This window comes from Monodelphis domestica, chromosome 7, assembly GCF_027887165.1.
Source record: "Monodelphis domestica isolate mMonDom1 chromosome 7, mMonDom1.pri, whole genome shotgun sequence".
Taxonomy (NCBI): Eukaryota; Metazoa; Chordata; class Mammalia; order Didelphimorphia; family Didelphidae; genus Monodelphis; species Monodelphis domestica.
In genome coordinates this window covers 18,494,545-18,510,524 of record NC_077233.1, presented here as the reverse complement: position 1 = coordinate 18,510,524, position 15,980 = coordinate 18,494,545, and the positions used below count along the sequence as shown (strand labels likewise).

The 15,980-nt window shown below is 57.7% G+C and overlaps 1 protein-coding gene across 1 annotated transcript in view; it reads right to left on the bottom strand.

Annotated features, from left to right (window-relative positions):
- Positions 1 to 583: 583 nt before the first annotated feature.
- FLNB (filamin B) overlaps positions 584 to 15,980 on the bottom strand; it is a 92,676-nt gene continuing 77,279 nt past the window's right edge. The window contains exons 39-45 of the mRNA XM_056804280.1: positions 14,038 to 14,175; positions 13,841 to 13,956; positions 11,620 to 11,752; positions 10,446 to 10,622; positions 5,932 to 6,150; positions 5,432 to 5,635; positions 584 to 1,882 (exon numbers count right to left, since the gene is read on the bottom strand). Coding sequence (XP_056660258.1) covers positions 1,695 to 1,882; positions 5,432 to 5,635; positions 5,932 to 6,150; positions 10,446 to 10,622; positions 11,620 to 11,752; positions 13,841 to 13,956; positions 14,038 to 14,175 — 1,175 coding nt within the window. The 3' untranslated portion in view covers positions 584 to 1,694. The remainder of the gene's footprint in view (positions 1,883 to 5,431; positions 5,636 to 5,931; positions 6,151 to 10,445; positions 10,623 to 11,619; positions 11,753 to 13,840; positions 13,957 to 14,037; positions 14,176 to 15,980) is intronic.

Genomic DNA, 15,980 nt, shown 5'->3' with positions numbered 1-15,980 from the left:
TGCTGGGGGCTGGGGGGCACCTTTCTTCAAAGGGGGGAAGGAGGAGAGGGTCCAGCCTCTTCTGAGCCTCACCTCCCCTCAGAGAACCCAGGCTGGGGGGGGGGGGGGGTGGCAGAAGGCACCGAGGGCCCCCAGGGAAGGGAAGAGCCGGCATTGGAGAGCTTCTGTGCCATGGGGGGAGGGGCAGAAGGCACCGAGGGCCCCCAGGGAAGGGAAGGAAGTGGCGGGCCTCTAGAGCCTACTCTGTGCTGGGCACCTTCTACAAATACTCTCTCGTGGGATCCTCCCAAGAATCCTGGGAAAGGGGGGCTGGGATTTCCCCCATTTAACAGGTGAGGAAACCGAGGCAGACAGCCACTTCTCTGAGCTCTGTAACGGGAAGCTGCACCCAATGGCCGCAGATCCGCCATTCTCTAAGTGGCCCCAAAGCCCGCGTTCTCCAGGGTGGAGGGAGAGTCTGTCCTGCTAACGCGAGGATGCTGGTGGTGACCGTTGGCGGCTGCACCCCCCCCCCTTCTCCCCCCTTTGAGGCAGGGACGGGTCGTCCACGGGCCACCCCACAGTCACGGACGAGGCGCTTCGATTTCAGGGAGCAAAGATTTTATTTTAATAAGTTATGAGACACAATTGTACAACCCTGCCCGCTGGGGCCGCCGGCGTGCAGCGTGCTGCGCGTCTCCCACCAAGGCCCGCCGCAGATGGAGCCCCGGCGCGGGGCGCTCAGCTCCTTCCCGGGGGGCCACCGTGAATCGTCTGCTGTTCCCAGGAATGGGCTGAGAGCGCCCAGAAGGCCCCTGGCCAGCGCTCTGCAGGAAGCAGCATGAGCCAGCCGGGGCCCTTCCTTGAGCGCGTCACAGAGAACGGCCCCCCGATGCCTCCCCCCTCCTTTCCCGCCCCCCGTCTCTGCAGGGACAGGCCTCGAGGCCCGCGTCTGGCCCTTCACACTTGGCATGAGGTGAGTCTGAGAAAAGGCTAGTAAAAATCCTGACACGCAAGCAAAGGATGTGCCAAGAAGGCAGCCTCTGGGCTGGGTTAAACAGTAACCTTTGGCAGAGGGACGGAGCCCTGCCGGGAGGCCGGGAGGAAGGAGCAAAGACGGCCCGTGCAGGCTGCACCGCGCCGCAGGCCTCTCCGAGCCCAAAGTGTTAGTGTTCGAAGCAGGCTACGCGAGGGGGTCGCCCTGCTCATCGCGCCGGGCCCTAACACGGGGGCTGTCCCTCGAGGACCAAGTCTGAGCCCCATTTCCTATTCATTAAAAAACAACAGAAAGACCTTCCCTTCCAGGAACACGTTCTAGAAAAGTCCAAGAGAAAACCAGCCATTTCCGGTCCCCCATCTCGATTTTTTGGTTGGTTGTTTTTTAAAGAAGTTCCAGTTTTGGCTCACGTTCCACGATCTGGAGTGTCTGCTGTGAAGCCAGCGTGCAGGCCCATCGCACGCGTGACTTTTAAGGACGGGACAGAGAGGTATCATGGGAATCGAGGGCCCAGAGGGGCACAGGAAGGACATTTGAAATTTCTAAGCTTTGAGATTTTGAAAAGTCTCCTAAAAGAATAAAAAGCTGAGCATTGACTCCTGGACATACTTAAGGATGAGATGCCTATTTAGAGACTACATTTCATTTCCACAAAAGACCCACAAACTCGGTATAAAAAATCAACGTTCCACATAGAAGCATTTCATTGGGACCCACGTTAAGGCACTGTGATATGAAAGGGGCTCCCAGGAATATGCTCCTCGCCCCACTTGACGGCCAAAACGTAGTCGCCCCTCTCTTTGACGACGTACGTCACGTTATACTGCTGGTTCCCAACGTGCTTCATAGAGACTTCTTCACAAGGCGTGGTGGGGCCGTGGACGCCAATCAATAACATGTTGGATCCTGAAACACAAAAGGCTCGAGGTTAGATCCCGCTAGAATCAGGAGGGGGAGCAGGCAGGCATGAAATAGACGAGAGGAGAGCTGCTGGTCGGGAGGCCGAGAGACCCTGGAAAAACCAGCTAACCTCTCTAGCCCCACCTTATCACTCTTCTGCCTCAGGATCAATACTTCGTATTGAGGATTTGTTCTTGTTTTTAAGTTGTAGATAAGTTGTCCGTGAAGATGAAAAATGAGTATTTAGCACTTTAAGAAATGACTGGTAATCTTGGGGAGACTATATTCAGTTACGTGTGGGGTCTAAGAGCCAGATCACAAGAGGTTGGGCAGTGAGCAGAGAGAGGAAGGAGAGACAAACATTGGTTTCTTTTCTAGGGGTATGGCTAGGAAAGGAAGGAGAGAGATAGAATGGTACACAAATAAGATTGTCATTAGAAGAACATTTGATAAGTTGATAACAGCAGAAGAGAAGGAAGAAGCATAAGCCAAGAATGATTGGTTGCCACCAAAAATGTGACCAAAAGGGGAATTCCTGCCCACCTTATTTCAGGAAATCTTAATAACATATCTGAGAATGGGACAGACTTCCTAACTCCAGAATCCACAGGACGTCTATAGAGAAAACCACAATCAACTCACCCAGATATAGTGTTGTCAAAACTAATGGCGGAGGAATGACGACAAGAAGCTGAGATGAAACACAAGATATACAAAATACACAGGATTTTTCATCCAACATGATCAATAATAGCAAATTCTAGAAATGGTACATGATAACCCAAGAAAAATCCTTCCTCATCCCTAAATGAGCTCCCCCAACTAAAGTAAAAATGCTCTACCAAGAAATAAGGCAGATATTTACATCTGCACAAGTTCCAGAAGGCTCGGTAGGACCTCTGAGACAGAAACCAACCAAAATAACTGCCCCAAGGTAAAGTCAAAGAAAATTGCAAAAACAGAATGGCCCAGCACATCAATGGCCGATAGATGGCAGATCAAATGGAGGATTGAAAAGCATTCAAGTTATCTTGATCATGAGCTTTCTCAGTACAGCAAAGGGTGAAGGGAGCCAGTGGGGACCAGGATGAGATGTCTGGGGGCTCAGTGAAGCTAGGTGGTTCAGAGGATTAAAAGCCAAGTCCAGAGACGGAAGGCCCCAAGTTCAAATCTGGCCTTGGACACTTCCAGCTGTGCAATTTGGGGTGAGGCCCTTAATCCCCACTACCTAACCCTTGGGACCAATATACAGGATTAATTCTAAGACGGAAGTTTAAAAAAATGTTTAGAAGAGACGATTGGAGTGAATCCTGATTCTGGGATGGCTGGAAAGGCCTAATAGTCAATGGAGGCCTCCGCAGCAAAGAATGCTTATGTGTGTCCAGCGCAAGGATGCTGAGTCTGGGCCACTTCTAGAGGAAGAAACAGGATGGAAAGGGCACTCCCACTCTCCTCCCACAACTACACTGAGTCACAGGGAACAATAAAGCGCTTGGACAGATGGGCAAGTTTCCCTAATGGTATTTGTGAAAGCTCTTATTGTACGTGTTAAAACAAAAAACCAGTGAGGGGCACTAACTGAAAGAGAATCACCAGGAACGTTTCACAAGATAATAAATACGCATAGATAGTGAAAGGACGATCTCGGCCCTGAGCTTGGAGTGTGGCCCAAAATCTAGATTTCGGTAGCAGGAGGGGGACTGGTTTCTCCATGCATTAAAGAGGGGAGGTGGGATTAGAGAATACATGGGACTGCGTCCTGGGTTATCAATGGACCAGAGCTACATTCTGCACAGTGAGCGCAGTCCCATGGTTTCTCCAAAGTCCCAGCATCTTTGGGATGTTCCAGGAGCCCCCCCGAGTACCCCTGAGCCCTAACCCCCAGCCCAGGGTCCAAAGAGGCATACCACCAATACAGCAATGTCACCAAAGTGGAAAACACCAAATGCAAACAGCTGGGGAAGGGCTGAATAAACAATGATATATCAACCAGGCAATAACACGAAGGCTTAAAATAGGAGAAAAGCAGACCCTGCAAAGGCCGTGACATCAGGAAAACATTCAGAGGATGGGGAAAAAACCCCATAAATATATTCATAGATGAATGGGCAAACAGGTAAAAAGGAGACTTGAAGGGTGTAACTACTGAGTTGTCTTGGATGTAAATAGGGTATGTGACAATTGCTTAAGTGTAAATAGTTATAAAATATATTTAATTGCATTGCTGTTATAAAATTCAAGGCTTAAACATTTTATAGGGATTTTAAAAAAAGGAACAAGTTGGTAGGTATGGCCCAGTCTACAAATAAATAGAAAGGTACGGACTTTCACATTTACTTACTTCCCTAAGCTATGACTCCCTTGGACCCTTGCTATTCAGTCCTGATCTCCAGGTGAGGAGTGAGGTCCCTTGGGTTCTAGTCCCAGTTCATTGGATCCTAGAATTTGGAACTAAAGGTATCTTAGAGACTCCCTCTTCTCCCATTTGAGAGATGAAAACATTAAGCCTGGAAACAGAAGTGATATGCCCAAGCTCACAAAGATAATACCTGGCAAAGCTGGGATTTGAACCCAGATTCCTCACACTCCAAGTTCAGTTCCCCCCTCTGTAGGATATTGACCTCACTCAATATATGACTTCAGGTAAGTCCCAGGTCCCCAAGTTCGTTCATACATGCATTTATGCATGCAAACACATACATTATTGGTGGAGCTGTGAAATGGCACAACCATCTTGGAAAGCCATTTTATGCAAATAAAGTGATGAGAATATCCATACTCTTTGGACCAGAAATTCTATTACAGGTTTGTATCCCAAGGATGTCAGTGATAAGAAGAAAGTCCCCCATTGATATTCTAAAATAGCAATAGCAGCCATTTTTATGATAGCTAAGAATTAAAAACAAAGTAGGTACCCATCAACATGAGAATGGCTAAACTGACTGTGGCTCATGAACATAATGGAATATTCCTGTGTATGATGAATACAGAAAGCCCAGAAAGATCTCTATGTACTCAAGCAGAGTGAAGTGAAGTAGGAGCTAAGAAAAAGCAACATACACAAAGTCTATGGAAAGAATAATGACTTGCCAAGAAATCAAGAGGGAATGTAACAAAATTGTAAGGATCAGTCGGGATTCGAATGAAGAGCTCCAGTCTATACTTCTGTGGAAGTGGGAGGTCCACAGGGATAACACATTGCTCACATCTTTATACTTTGTCAATCAGTTGTGCTGACTTTTTTTCCTCTCTAAAAAATTTTATCGTTTTAAATGTTTATCATATGAGATGGCCGGCTCACTCTCTGGGACAGAGAGAGATACTTGAGCCAATTAATGATGATGTTAAGAAATAGAAAGTGTGAATAAAAACTTATTATAAAAAATTATTCTTTTTGCTTTTTAAAATTTACATTTTTTTTAGTTAAAATTTTTTTTAATCTAAAATTCTTACAATTGGTCAAGCACATTTTTCTAGGGTCGGGTCCAGCATCGCATGGCTTGACTTGGGGCAGGCACACGCTGCCGCCTCTCCCACCCACCTGGCTTCACTTACCCGCCTTGCTGCAGTCGACCAGGAAGGTGCTCTTCTGGCCCACGAAAGCTTTCACAAGCCCCGCTCCCTTGGACGTCACCTTGCTGGCATCCGAGGAAGCTTTGGGCACGGCACTGTAGCAGGTTTCGGTGGAGGACCTGGTCACCGACTCTACCAGGATGGAAGACGTCTCATTGGCAGAGCCCGGGCTGACGAGGCGTTGGCCTAGAGGAAACAGACATCCTGAGCCCTTCCTGTCTAAAACCCACAGAGGTCTCCAGAAGTTTAGTCCCCAGCCCAGGACTCTGACTTCCTGATCCTTCGATAGTTTGGTTTTTGTCAAAAGCCAAGGCTAAGGTTACATCTGCAAAGCAGATTTTCAGAGCCTGGGATGACTGGGCTTAGTTCCACCCAGGCCTAGTTTTCAGGACCAACACTGTTGACTGCTCCAGCCTTGATGGCCCAACAGCATCAATTATCTCTCTGCCTGTCCACACGACACCAGGGAATCCCATTTTTACCTGTCACTTTGGCCTTGAAAGGGCTGCCAACAATGTGGTTAGGCCCGCCATATTTCACACCAATTAGATAACTGCCTGGAGCCATCGGCGTATACATGACTTTGTAGCCTTCTGGAGTTTCCTGGCAGTCCATCTTGACCTTGGATGGCCCTTCAATTGTAACAGACAACGTCCCTGGGCCGGCTCTGGTGGTGTTGATGAAAAACTCCGATTGGACGCCTGCAAGGAAGTTCTCAAGTTAGCCTTTGTTGGAGGAAAGAAGCTGGGGTCATGGTAATAGTCAATGGTTGACATCTGTCATGGGCAGGAGGGTAAAGTAGGAAAGAGAGCACTGGATTCTCAGACAAGGAGACCTAGGTTCAAATCTTGCCTCAAATACCAAACCGTATGTGACCGTGGACTTGCCACTTCATCGGTCTACCTCAATTTCCTCAACTGTAAAATGAAGATAATAATGGCAACTGCTATCTAGGGTTGATGTGAGGATAGAGGGTGTCATGTCTGCCTTAAAGTTTCAGGCTATCCCATGCTAAGGCAGAAACATAAAAATGCTAGTGTCATGTTTGACATTTGTCTCCAGCTCTCATGACTTCTTTTTATTTAAACAACAAAACTTGCATCTGTCTTAGAATCAGTAATGTGTATTAGTTCCAAGGCAGAAGAACAGTAAGGGCTAGGCAATGGGGGTAAAGTGACTTGCCCAGGGTCACACAGCTGGGAAGTGTCTGAGGCCAGATTTGAACTCAGTACTTCTCATCTCTAGGCCTGGCTCAATCCACTGAGCCCCCTTGCTAACCCCAACTCTGCACAACTTCTAAACACACTGCTCTAGTGCCTCAGTTAGGAGGCCAAGAGTTCATGGGTTCCCTTCCTCAGGTCAGGTCTCATTCACTTCTCTATCTTAATCTTTCATCCCCTTCGCTTTACAGATGAAGAGACTGAGGCCCAGGAGGAGACATGAATGGCCCATGGACCCACAGGGAGAAAACATCAGAACAGGATTTAGAACCTGCTCTGAGACAGTCTCTCTACTGTCTAGCCAGAGAGGTTCAGGATAGGAACAAACTTCACCTACGCCAGTCCCAACAGATCAAAGCTCAGCTCTAAGGCCTTTTGGCTGAGGGCCTCGGCATCATTTCTCAATTCAGCCTAATTAATGGACAGGGAGGCTCCTTAATCAGTCCCCCAGCAAAGCAAACAAGCTTTCTGCAGACCAAGAGAGCAATCTGCCCGACACATTTTCCTGTGTTTAATCGAGTCGGCTCCCAAAGCCCAGACCAACACCCAAACTCCATCCTAAGAGGCTAACTTCTGGGAGTACAGTGTCTGTGCTGGAAGCCATTTGTCTAATCCCCCTCTCTCTTTTTTTTACAAATGAGGAAACTGAGGTCAAGGGAGTCAAGTCAAGCCGATAGTAAGTAGCAGAAAAAGGATTTAACACTGATTTTCTGGCCCCAGCCCATGTTGGGAGATAGGAGGGGTAATATTTCTGAATAGCCCCCCCCCCCAGGCTGCTGTGCCTCAATTACAGGGTAGGCCCCCAAAAGCGGGGTATACCCAAGAGGGGTTCCCCACACCCAGGATAGGAAATCAACAAGCAAAGGGTTTCCCCTCACAACCTGTTTCTGCCGGGGGAATGTGGGGCCTTTCCAAAATGGACCCAGCTGCCAAAAATAGTGTTTTGGGTTTAATTATAGCCGTGACTCCAGGGAATAAATTACTTTTGGCTGTCACTAAAACAAAGGAGCTGCAATCAGCAGTATCCCGAGACACAATCCAGATGTTCCTAAGAGCCTTCCACAGTTCCCCCGGCATCTGGGGTCGCAGCTCCATGCCCCATCAGCTCTATCTGGTCTGGTCCCAGTTCCTAATCAGGGTGGCTGGGATAGCGGACCCAGCTGCCAGGGCAAATGGTCACTGGGTGAGGAAGGGGAGGCCCCCAAGGGGGGGCCATGTTTCCAGGAAAAGTCCAAGGCAGAAGCGGGAGGTTAGAACAGATGTTTTCAAGCAAGGCTACAGAGAATTAGCAACAGGAGACGAAGAAGGCGCCAAAGTTCTTTGTTCCTGGGACAGACCCACTCTATTCCAGCGTGCTTGGGGGATGCCTCCCCTCCCAACAAAGCCCCAGGATTCAGGAGCCGCCGCGGAGCCTGGAGCCCCTGCCTTTCACGAGGTAAATGCCAACAGCCGGCTCCCCACACACCTCCCTCGGCCCCAACCTGAGCGGGGCCTCTGCTGTCCCCATCCAAAGCCTTGCCTGAGTCCAGGGTCGCACGTCTCCAACCCGGGAAGATGCAGCACTTCCCCGCTGGAGGAAGGCTTCTTCCTTCTCGGTTAACAGTTATAAGGAGAGACACTAGGGAGGAGAGCCCAGTTCACCCCCGGGGAGGTGGGGCCGGGCAGGTGTTCACCAGGAAGGGATACGGGATGCTAGAGGGAACTGTAGGCTCATTGAGTGCCCGGAGTGGCGCGTCAGCCAAGAAAGCCAAGCCGAGGCGACCTCGGGCCGTGTGGAGAGGCTCAGTGTCCAGGAAGAGGGAGGGGAGCTGCCCCAGCGGCCCCAGCGCCGGCCAGCCCACCTCGGAAGGATTGGGTTCAGGTCTGGGCGCCACACTTCAGGAAGGAAGCCGATAAGCTGGCCGGTGTCCAGAGGAGGCGCCAGTAAATGGGGCAGAGCCTGCGGGCTGTAAGGGAACGTTCGGCTTGGAGAAGGCACTGGGGAGGGGAGGGGAGGGAAGGGGTGCTGACGTGAGCAAATGACCACCAGACTGGACTGAGGCCCCCCAGGGCAAAGACGGACAGCGAGGAGCAGGAGAAATTCCTTCGGGCCTGATGTTGGGAAGGAGAACGGCGGGACTCCCCAGGAGAGTCTCCTTGAACCCGGGATTCTGGGTAGCTTCATCAAGTGACGGGTAGTAAAGCCCTCTCTGATCCTCAGTGTCCCCCGCTGTAAAACGGGATAATCTCCACCCGCCAGGAGAGCGCTTTATCTCGATGGGCATCTCCACGGCCACTCATGACGAAGACTGGACACACAGATTCGGGACCAGCAGGGTCTTCTCAGAGCCCGTCAGCCGTTTTTACCATGAGAAAACGGAGAGCCGGATCGATGCTGCCGTTACTGGGCCCACTTTTAGCTAAGGAAACGGAGGCTGCACAGAGTTGGGCCACGAGTCCAGGATCCCAGCGGCAGGCAGTGGCCGGGTCGGTGCTGGTCCACTAGGTCCCCTCCCGAGGCTGCGGCCTCCCCGGCCGCCCCCGCCTCCACCAAAGGGGAAGGGAGGACGCCTGGCTTTTCGCCTATAACCCACCCGAGTGGGCAGCCAGCCCACCAGGCTCCAGGGGCAAGAGACGGCCTGGGGAGGAGGATGGGGAGGGGCAAGCCCTTGACAAGGGGGCGCTTCTGTGGGCTCCCGCAGACGCCGCTACACCTTCTCTGCCCCTCCCCCCCGTGGGGCCCGAGAGGGCGCATGAGACCCCACAGGAGGCAGGAGGATGAACACACGAGGCGAGGCGCGGGCACAGCGTGGCACAAGCCAGCTTGGCTTGGGCCGGATCCTGGGCACAGAGCCATCGCCAAGGCCCAGGAGCAGGGCCGGAGCCCCTGGGCGGCCTGTTCTGGGCCCGGGCCCAAGGCCTGCTGGGCGCCCAGAGAGGCGAGCCGAGGGCACAGACGAGCGTGCCGGGGGCTCAGCCTCCCCCGGCCGTCCCTCACCGGACGGAACACCTGCCAGGAGCCATCAATACGGCCTTGTTCCAGCCGGAGGGGCCCTGAGCGGCTCAGGGCGAAAGGTGGGAGTCGGACGCCGGCCAGGCCGGATGCAGGTTCTTGGGACAGGCAGCGGAGAGCTGCCACCTGCCACCGTCTGGCCAGGCCGCCTCCCTCTGGGCTCCGGACGCTCCCTGTCTGCAGAGAGCTGGACCGACTTCCAGTCCGGGAGGGGCCACCCAGCTGGGCTGTGTCTGAGGCCAGATTAGAACCCAGGACCTCCCGTCTCCAAGCCACCCAGCTGCCCCCTATTTAGGACTTTGGGGAAGAGATCCGGCGCTGGTTTGCCATTTCCTTCTCTGGCTCACTTCACAGATGAGGAAACTGAGGCCAGCGGGGTTAAGTGACTGGCTCAGGGTCACACAGCAAGTAAGTGCGTGCCTGAGGCCAGATTGGAACCCTGGTCTTCCTGGCTGCAGGCCCACCATTCCAGCCACACGCACGACCTCAGCCCGGTGGGACGAGGCCAAGCCTCCCTGCCTCCAAGGAGAGGCTTATCAGAATCCACACAGGAGCCCTCGAGCCCTCCGCGGTGTCCACGCCGACGGACACGTGAGCCTGGGAGGCGGCGGGGCCGAGCCCTTAAAGACAGGAAGACGGCCGGCCCCGCCGCCTCGTGGCATCAGCCTGGGCGGCCCGCTGTCCCGGCTCGAGCCGCGCCGCCGCTCCGTACAGGCTCCCCCCCGGGGGGCCGCCCGAGACAGCAAAGGCCTCTGAGCCCTCCGGCTCGCTCGGGCTCCCTTACCTGTGCTGCCCCCTTCCAGGCCGGCTCCGTACGCAGACACCAGGGCTGGGTTCCCGGCTTGTCCCGGATCCCCGACGCGGACTTTGAAAGGGCTCCCGACGGCGTGGCTGCCGTTGAACTTGACGTCGATGGTGTGCACGCCGTTCTCGTGCGGGATGAAGCGCACGGCGTACTTGTCTGGCGGGGAGAAGGGGGAGGTTGGGGGGCCGGACACCTCCCCAGGGAGGAGCCCCAGCCTGGGCGGGGAGAAGGGGGGGTGATGGGGGGCTGGAACCTCCCCAGGGAGGAGCCCCAGCCTGGGCGGGGAGAAGGGGGGGCAGGCCAGACACCTCCCCAGGGAGGAGCCCCAGCCTGGGCGGGGAGAAGGGGGGGAGGATGGGGGGGCCGGAACCTCCCCAGGGAGGAGCCCCAGCCTGGGCGGGGAGAAGGGGGGGTGATGGGGGGCTGGAACCTCCCCAGGGAGGAGCCCCAGCCTGGGCGGGGAGAAGGGGGGGCAGGCCAGACACCTCCCCAGGGAGGAGCCCCAGCCTGGGCGGGGAGAAGGGGGGGAGGATGGGGGGGGCCGGAACCTCCCCAGGGAGGAGCCCCAGCCTGGGCGGGGAGAAGGGGGGGCAGGCCAGACACCTCCCCAGGGAGGAGCCCCAGCCTGGGCGGGGAGAAGGGGGGGAGGATGGGGGGGCCGGAACCTCCCCAGGGAGGAGCCCCAGCCTGGGCGGGGAGAAGGGGGGGTGATGGGGGGCCGGACACCTCCCCAGGGAGGAGCCCCAGCCTGGGCGGGGAGAAGGGGGGGTGATGGGGGGCCGGACACCTCCCCAGGGAGGAGCCCCAGCCTGGGCGGGGAGAAGGGGGGGTGATGGGGGGCCGGACACCTCCCCAGGGAGGAGCGGGCTCCCGGGGGGCTGAGGGGTGAGTCCCAGCCCCTCGAGTCTGAGAATGGCTATGGAGGCAGAGAGCAGCGGAGGTTCTCCTTTTTCTACCTCTACCTCATGTCTTACACGACATGCTCGTCCTGAAGCACGAGACCAGGGAGAGGTAGGCAGGGGGGTTAAGTGACTTGGCCAGGGTCACACAGCTAAGCAGCATCTGAGAGCCCATTTGAACCCAGGCCTCTACCACCCCCCCCCCCCCCCCCCCCCCCCGGCTCCCCGAAGCCGCTCGGGCCCCCCCGCCTCACCTGGCTCCAGCTCGGAGACGTGGCACTCCTCGACAGCCCCCGACGGGCTGTGCACTTTGGCGTCGATCTTGCCTTTGGCCCCGTTCAGCCTGATGGCGAAGGAGGCCGGCTGGTTCACTTTCAGTCCCGATTCCTGGGGGGTGAGACAGCTGCTGAGCAATCCGCTCTGGGGGTGCCCCCGAGGCCTCGGGAGCTCCAGCAGGGGAGCCTTCCATCAAGGCTCCGCGTCGGGGAACAGGGGGACGCGGCTCTGCAGACAGAAGGACCCCCCCAGGACACAGAGACAAGAAGGGGCAGAGGCAAGATCTGAACTCGGAACACAGCGCGAGGGCCCTGTTCCTTCCCTTGTCCACCGATGCCTCCTTTTAAGAACATTTTGATTCATGTTTGCTCATAAATTGCTTAAGAACACACAGTGAAGGGCGCAGCTGGGTGGCTCAGTCGCCTGGGAGGCAGGCCTAGAGGGGAGGTCCTGGGTTCCAATGTGGCCTCCAACACTTCCTAGCTGTGAGACCCTGGGCAAGTCCCTTGACGCCCATGGCCTAGCCTGCCTTGGGAGCAGGGCCCAGGACTGGAAGGTCCAGGTTTTATTTTTTAAATCAGTCATTCAGAAGCAGAGTGGCTGGCACGCGGCGCACAGGCCGCCGCTCCTCTCGGGCAGCATTCAGGCTAGCCCTGGCCCGGGCCCGCTGACCAGGGAGCTCGAACGGCGGTTCTGGAGTCGAAGTCAATCTGGCCGCCAAATCCCTTTTCCTTCCCAGACGGGGCCCTGACGAGGGGTGGCCACAGTCAAAAACGTATCAGTGGCCGCCCGGGATCAGTCCCCGCTGGGCGTGGCTGGTCCTCTCTTGCGGGCACAGAGGCTTTCCTGGAGGATGCGCCGAGGCTTGTGGTCCTCTGGGAACCCCGAGCTATCTACATGCCACGACGGCGAATCCCAGGTCGATTTTCCCGGGGATGCCGAGGAAGGCTTTCAGCGTTCTGGGTGGAGAGACCCCGGCCAGAATCCATGAAAGACGCCGGGCTGCGCGCCGCGCTGGGAGGCAGCAATGAGCGCGATGGCCTGGCCGAAGGACCGCGGAGGACTCTTCCAGGAAGAGCCAGCTGTGCGAAGACGGGTCCGACGCCCTCAGGAAAGGGCTCGAGTAAAGGAGCCGGCGAGACTTTTCTCACTCTCGCCCGGGGAGCACGCTGGACCCGAGCCAGCTCAGCCCCGCTCGGCCTCTCCTGCCCCTGGATCGGAGCAGACGGGACGCCCAGAACCCAGAGGAGGTGTGGTCACACGGGCCCAGCGCCAACCAACACCTGTCCAGGCTGGAGCGTCCGCCTGGGCAACGAGCGGCACGTGGGGGGGTCAAAGGCTCCCCGAGAGGGGGGACCCCCGGGTTCCCCGTATATGCCTTCTCTGGGCTCCCCAAAAGATCTGAGTTCGAGTCTGGGATCGGAGACTTGGAGCTGCATCGTGAACGTTGCGCCCGTCTCAAACTCTGGGTTTTGAGAGGGATACAATGTGGATGAGCCCCTTCAAATGGGCCTCAGCTGGAGGCAGTGAGGACGGAGCCTAATCCAAGTCCTCACTAAGACCCACTGGCCGGGGGACCCGAGGAGAGGCAGGGAAGCTCTCCAGGCCCTCGTCTCCGAGCAGACCTCTCATCGTGGCCTTGATTTTCCAGCCCGGACAGACAGCCCCCCCCGGACAGATGGACAGGCTCTGAAGGACACGGCCCGGACAGACAGCCCCCCCCGGACAGATGGACAGGCTCTGAAGGACACGGCCCGGACAGACAGCCCCCCCCCCCCGGGACAGACGGGCAGGTTCTGAAGGACATGGCCTGGACAGACAGGCCCCCCTGGACAGACAGGCCCCCCCCCAGACAGACGGACAGGCTCTGAAGGACATGGGCCCAGTGCTGGGCACCCCGGCCCGGACAGACAGGCCCCCCGGGACAGACGGACAGGTTCTGAAGGACACGGCCCGGACAGACAGGCCCCCCGGGACAGACGGACAGGTTCTGAAGGACACGGCCCGGACAGACAGGCCCCCCCGGACAGATGGACAGGTTCTGAAGGACACGGCCCGGACAGACGGGCGGGCTCTGAAGGACACGGGCCTGGGCTGGGCACCCCCCGGGACAGACAGCCCCCCCCCCCCCCGGACAGACGGATGGGCTCTGAAGGACACCGGCCGGGCAGCCGGGGGGGGGGGGTGCTCGTGTCTCACCTGGAGGCTCATGACGGTGAGTCTGCGGGCATCGTCGGACGGGGCGATGACCGGAACCAAGTAGGGGCTCTCGGGAATGTGCTCGTCGTTGAACTTGATTGAGACCTCATAGTTCCCTAGGAGACAAGCAAGGCGCGTCAGGGCAGAGGGCGGGGGCTCCCGTGCCAGGCCGCGCCCCCGCCTGCCGTGGCACGTACCAGGCTCTTGGGCGATGTAGGACACGCCGCAGGACCCGTTTTTGTGGTCGTCGAAGGTGATTTCCGCTTTGCTCGGCCCTTCGACGGCGATCGAGAGGCCCCCGGCTCCTGCTTCTCGGGTCCAGATGCTGAACTCCGCTGGAAGGGCACACACACGCCTGGTTAGGCTCAAAGGGAGCCCGGCCCCTCCAGCCTGGCCCCCTCCAGCTGGGGCCCTCCAGCCCGGCTCCTCCAGCCTGGCCCCCTCCAGCCCGGCCCCCCCAGCCTGGCCCCCTCCAGCCCGGCTCCTCCAGCCTGGCCCCCTCCAGCCCGGCCCCCCCAGCCCGGCCCCCCCAGCCCGGCCCCTCCAGCCCGGCCCCTCCAGCCCGGCCCCCTCCAGCCGGGGCCCTCCAGCCCGGCCCCTCCAGCCTGGCCCCCTCCAGCCCGGCCCCCCCAGCCCGGGCCCTCCAGCCCGGGCCCTCCAGCCGGGGCCCTCCAGCCCGGCCCCTCCAGCCCGGCCCCCTCCAGCCCGGGCCCTCCAGCCGGGGCCCTCCAGCCCGGCCCCTCCAGCCCGGCCCCCTCCAGCCCGGCCCCTCCAGCCCGGCCCCCTCCAGCCCGGCCCCCCCACCCTGGCCCCCTCCAGCCCGGCCCCTCCAGCCCGGCCCCCTCCAGCCCGGGCCCTCCAGCCGGGGCCCTCCAGCCCGGCCCCTCCAGCCCGGGCCCTCCAGCCGGGGCCCTCCAGCCCGGCCCCTCCAGCCCGGCCCCCTCCAGCCCGGGCCCTCCAGCCGGGGCCCTCCAGCCCGGCCCCTCCAGCCCGGCCCCCTCCAGCCCGGGCCCTCCAGCCCGGCCCCCTCCAGCCCGGCCCCTCCAGCCTGGCCCCCTCCAGCCCGGCCCCTCCAGCCCGGCCCCCTCCAGCCCAGGCCCTCCAGCCCGGCCCCTCCAGCTCTGCTCCAGGCGCATGGATCCGCCAAGGTAGGGGATCTTGGAATGGAGAAGGGTCTCCATCTGTCACTGCCGGCCCTGCCCGGCACGCACAGCTGGCCAGAGCTGCGCAGACATGCTTGGAATCCGGACAGTGGGGGACCCCCAAGCATCGCGGGCAGAAGGCAGTCCCTCCCCTCAAGGAGCTGACAGCCTAGCGAGCTCCCCGCAGGATGAAGGGGCAACGATTCATGGGGGAAGCTTCCCGGAAAGGGGGGGATTCTAGCTGGGACTTGAGGGGAGTCACGGAGGCCAGCAGCCAGAGCAGAGGAGGGAGAGCCGGCCAGAGCAAAGGCTCGGAGCGAGAGGCCGAGGGGCTCGTCCTCTCCCCTCCCACGAGGGAGGAGATGGGCACGAGAAGACTGTTATAATGACGTGGCTGGCAGCACACGATGCTTCCCGGCTTCTGACAATTGGCCAGCGGAAGACTGAGAGGTGGAAGGGAACCAAGAGCCTCCCAGGCTCTGTCCCAGCCCCTCTTCTGCCTCCCCATTATTCTATTTTGCTCTGGCGATTCCATCAGTTCTCACGTTTTTCAATGAGCCTCTACACTGACGGTTCTTGGATCTTCTTCTCCATCTCTAAGCCCTCTCCTGGCCTCCACATCGGCATTTCCAACTGCCTCTCAGACATTTCAAACTAAAGATCCAACAGACATCTCAACACGTCCAAAACGGAGCTCTATCTTCTCCCCTAAGCCCTTCCACATTTCCCCATTATTCTCCAGGCTACCGGTCACCCAGGGGGACGGCCTAGGGGTCTTCCTTGACTCCTCCCTCTCTCATTCCCCAAATCCAATCTGCTCCCCAGCTCTGGAGACGTCACCTTCATGTCATCTCTCATGGACACCTGCCCCCTTCTCTCCTCCGCCACCACCCATCGGTAGGGTCTCATCCCCCCACACTTGCCTTATTATTTTTTAAACACTTACTGTCTTAGAATCAATATCATGGATTGGTTTCAAGGCAGAAGAGTGAGTGATA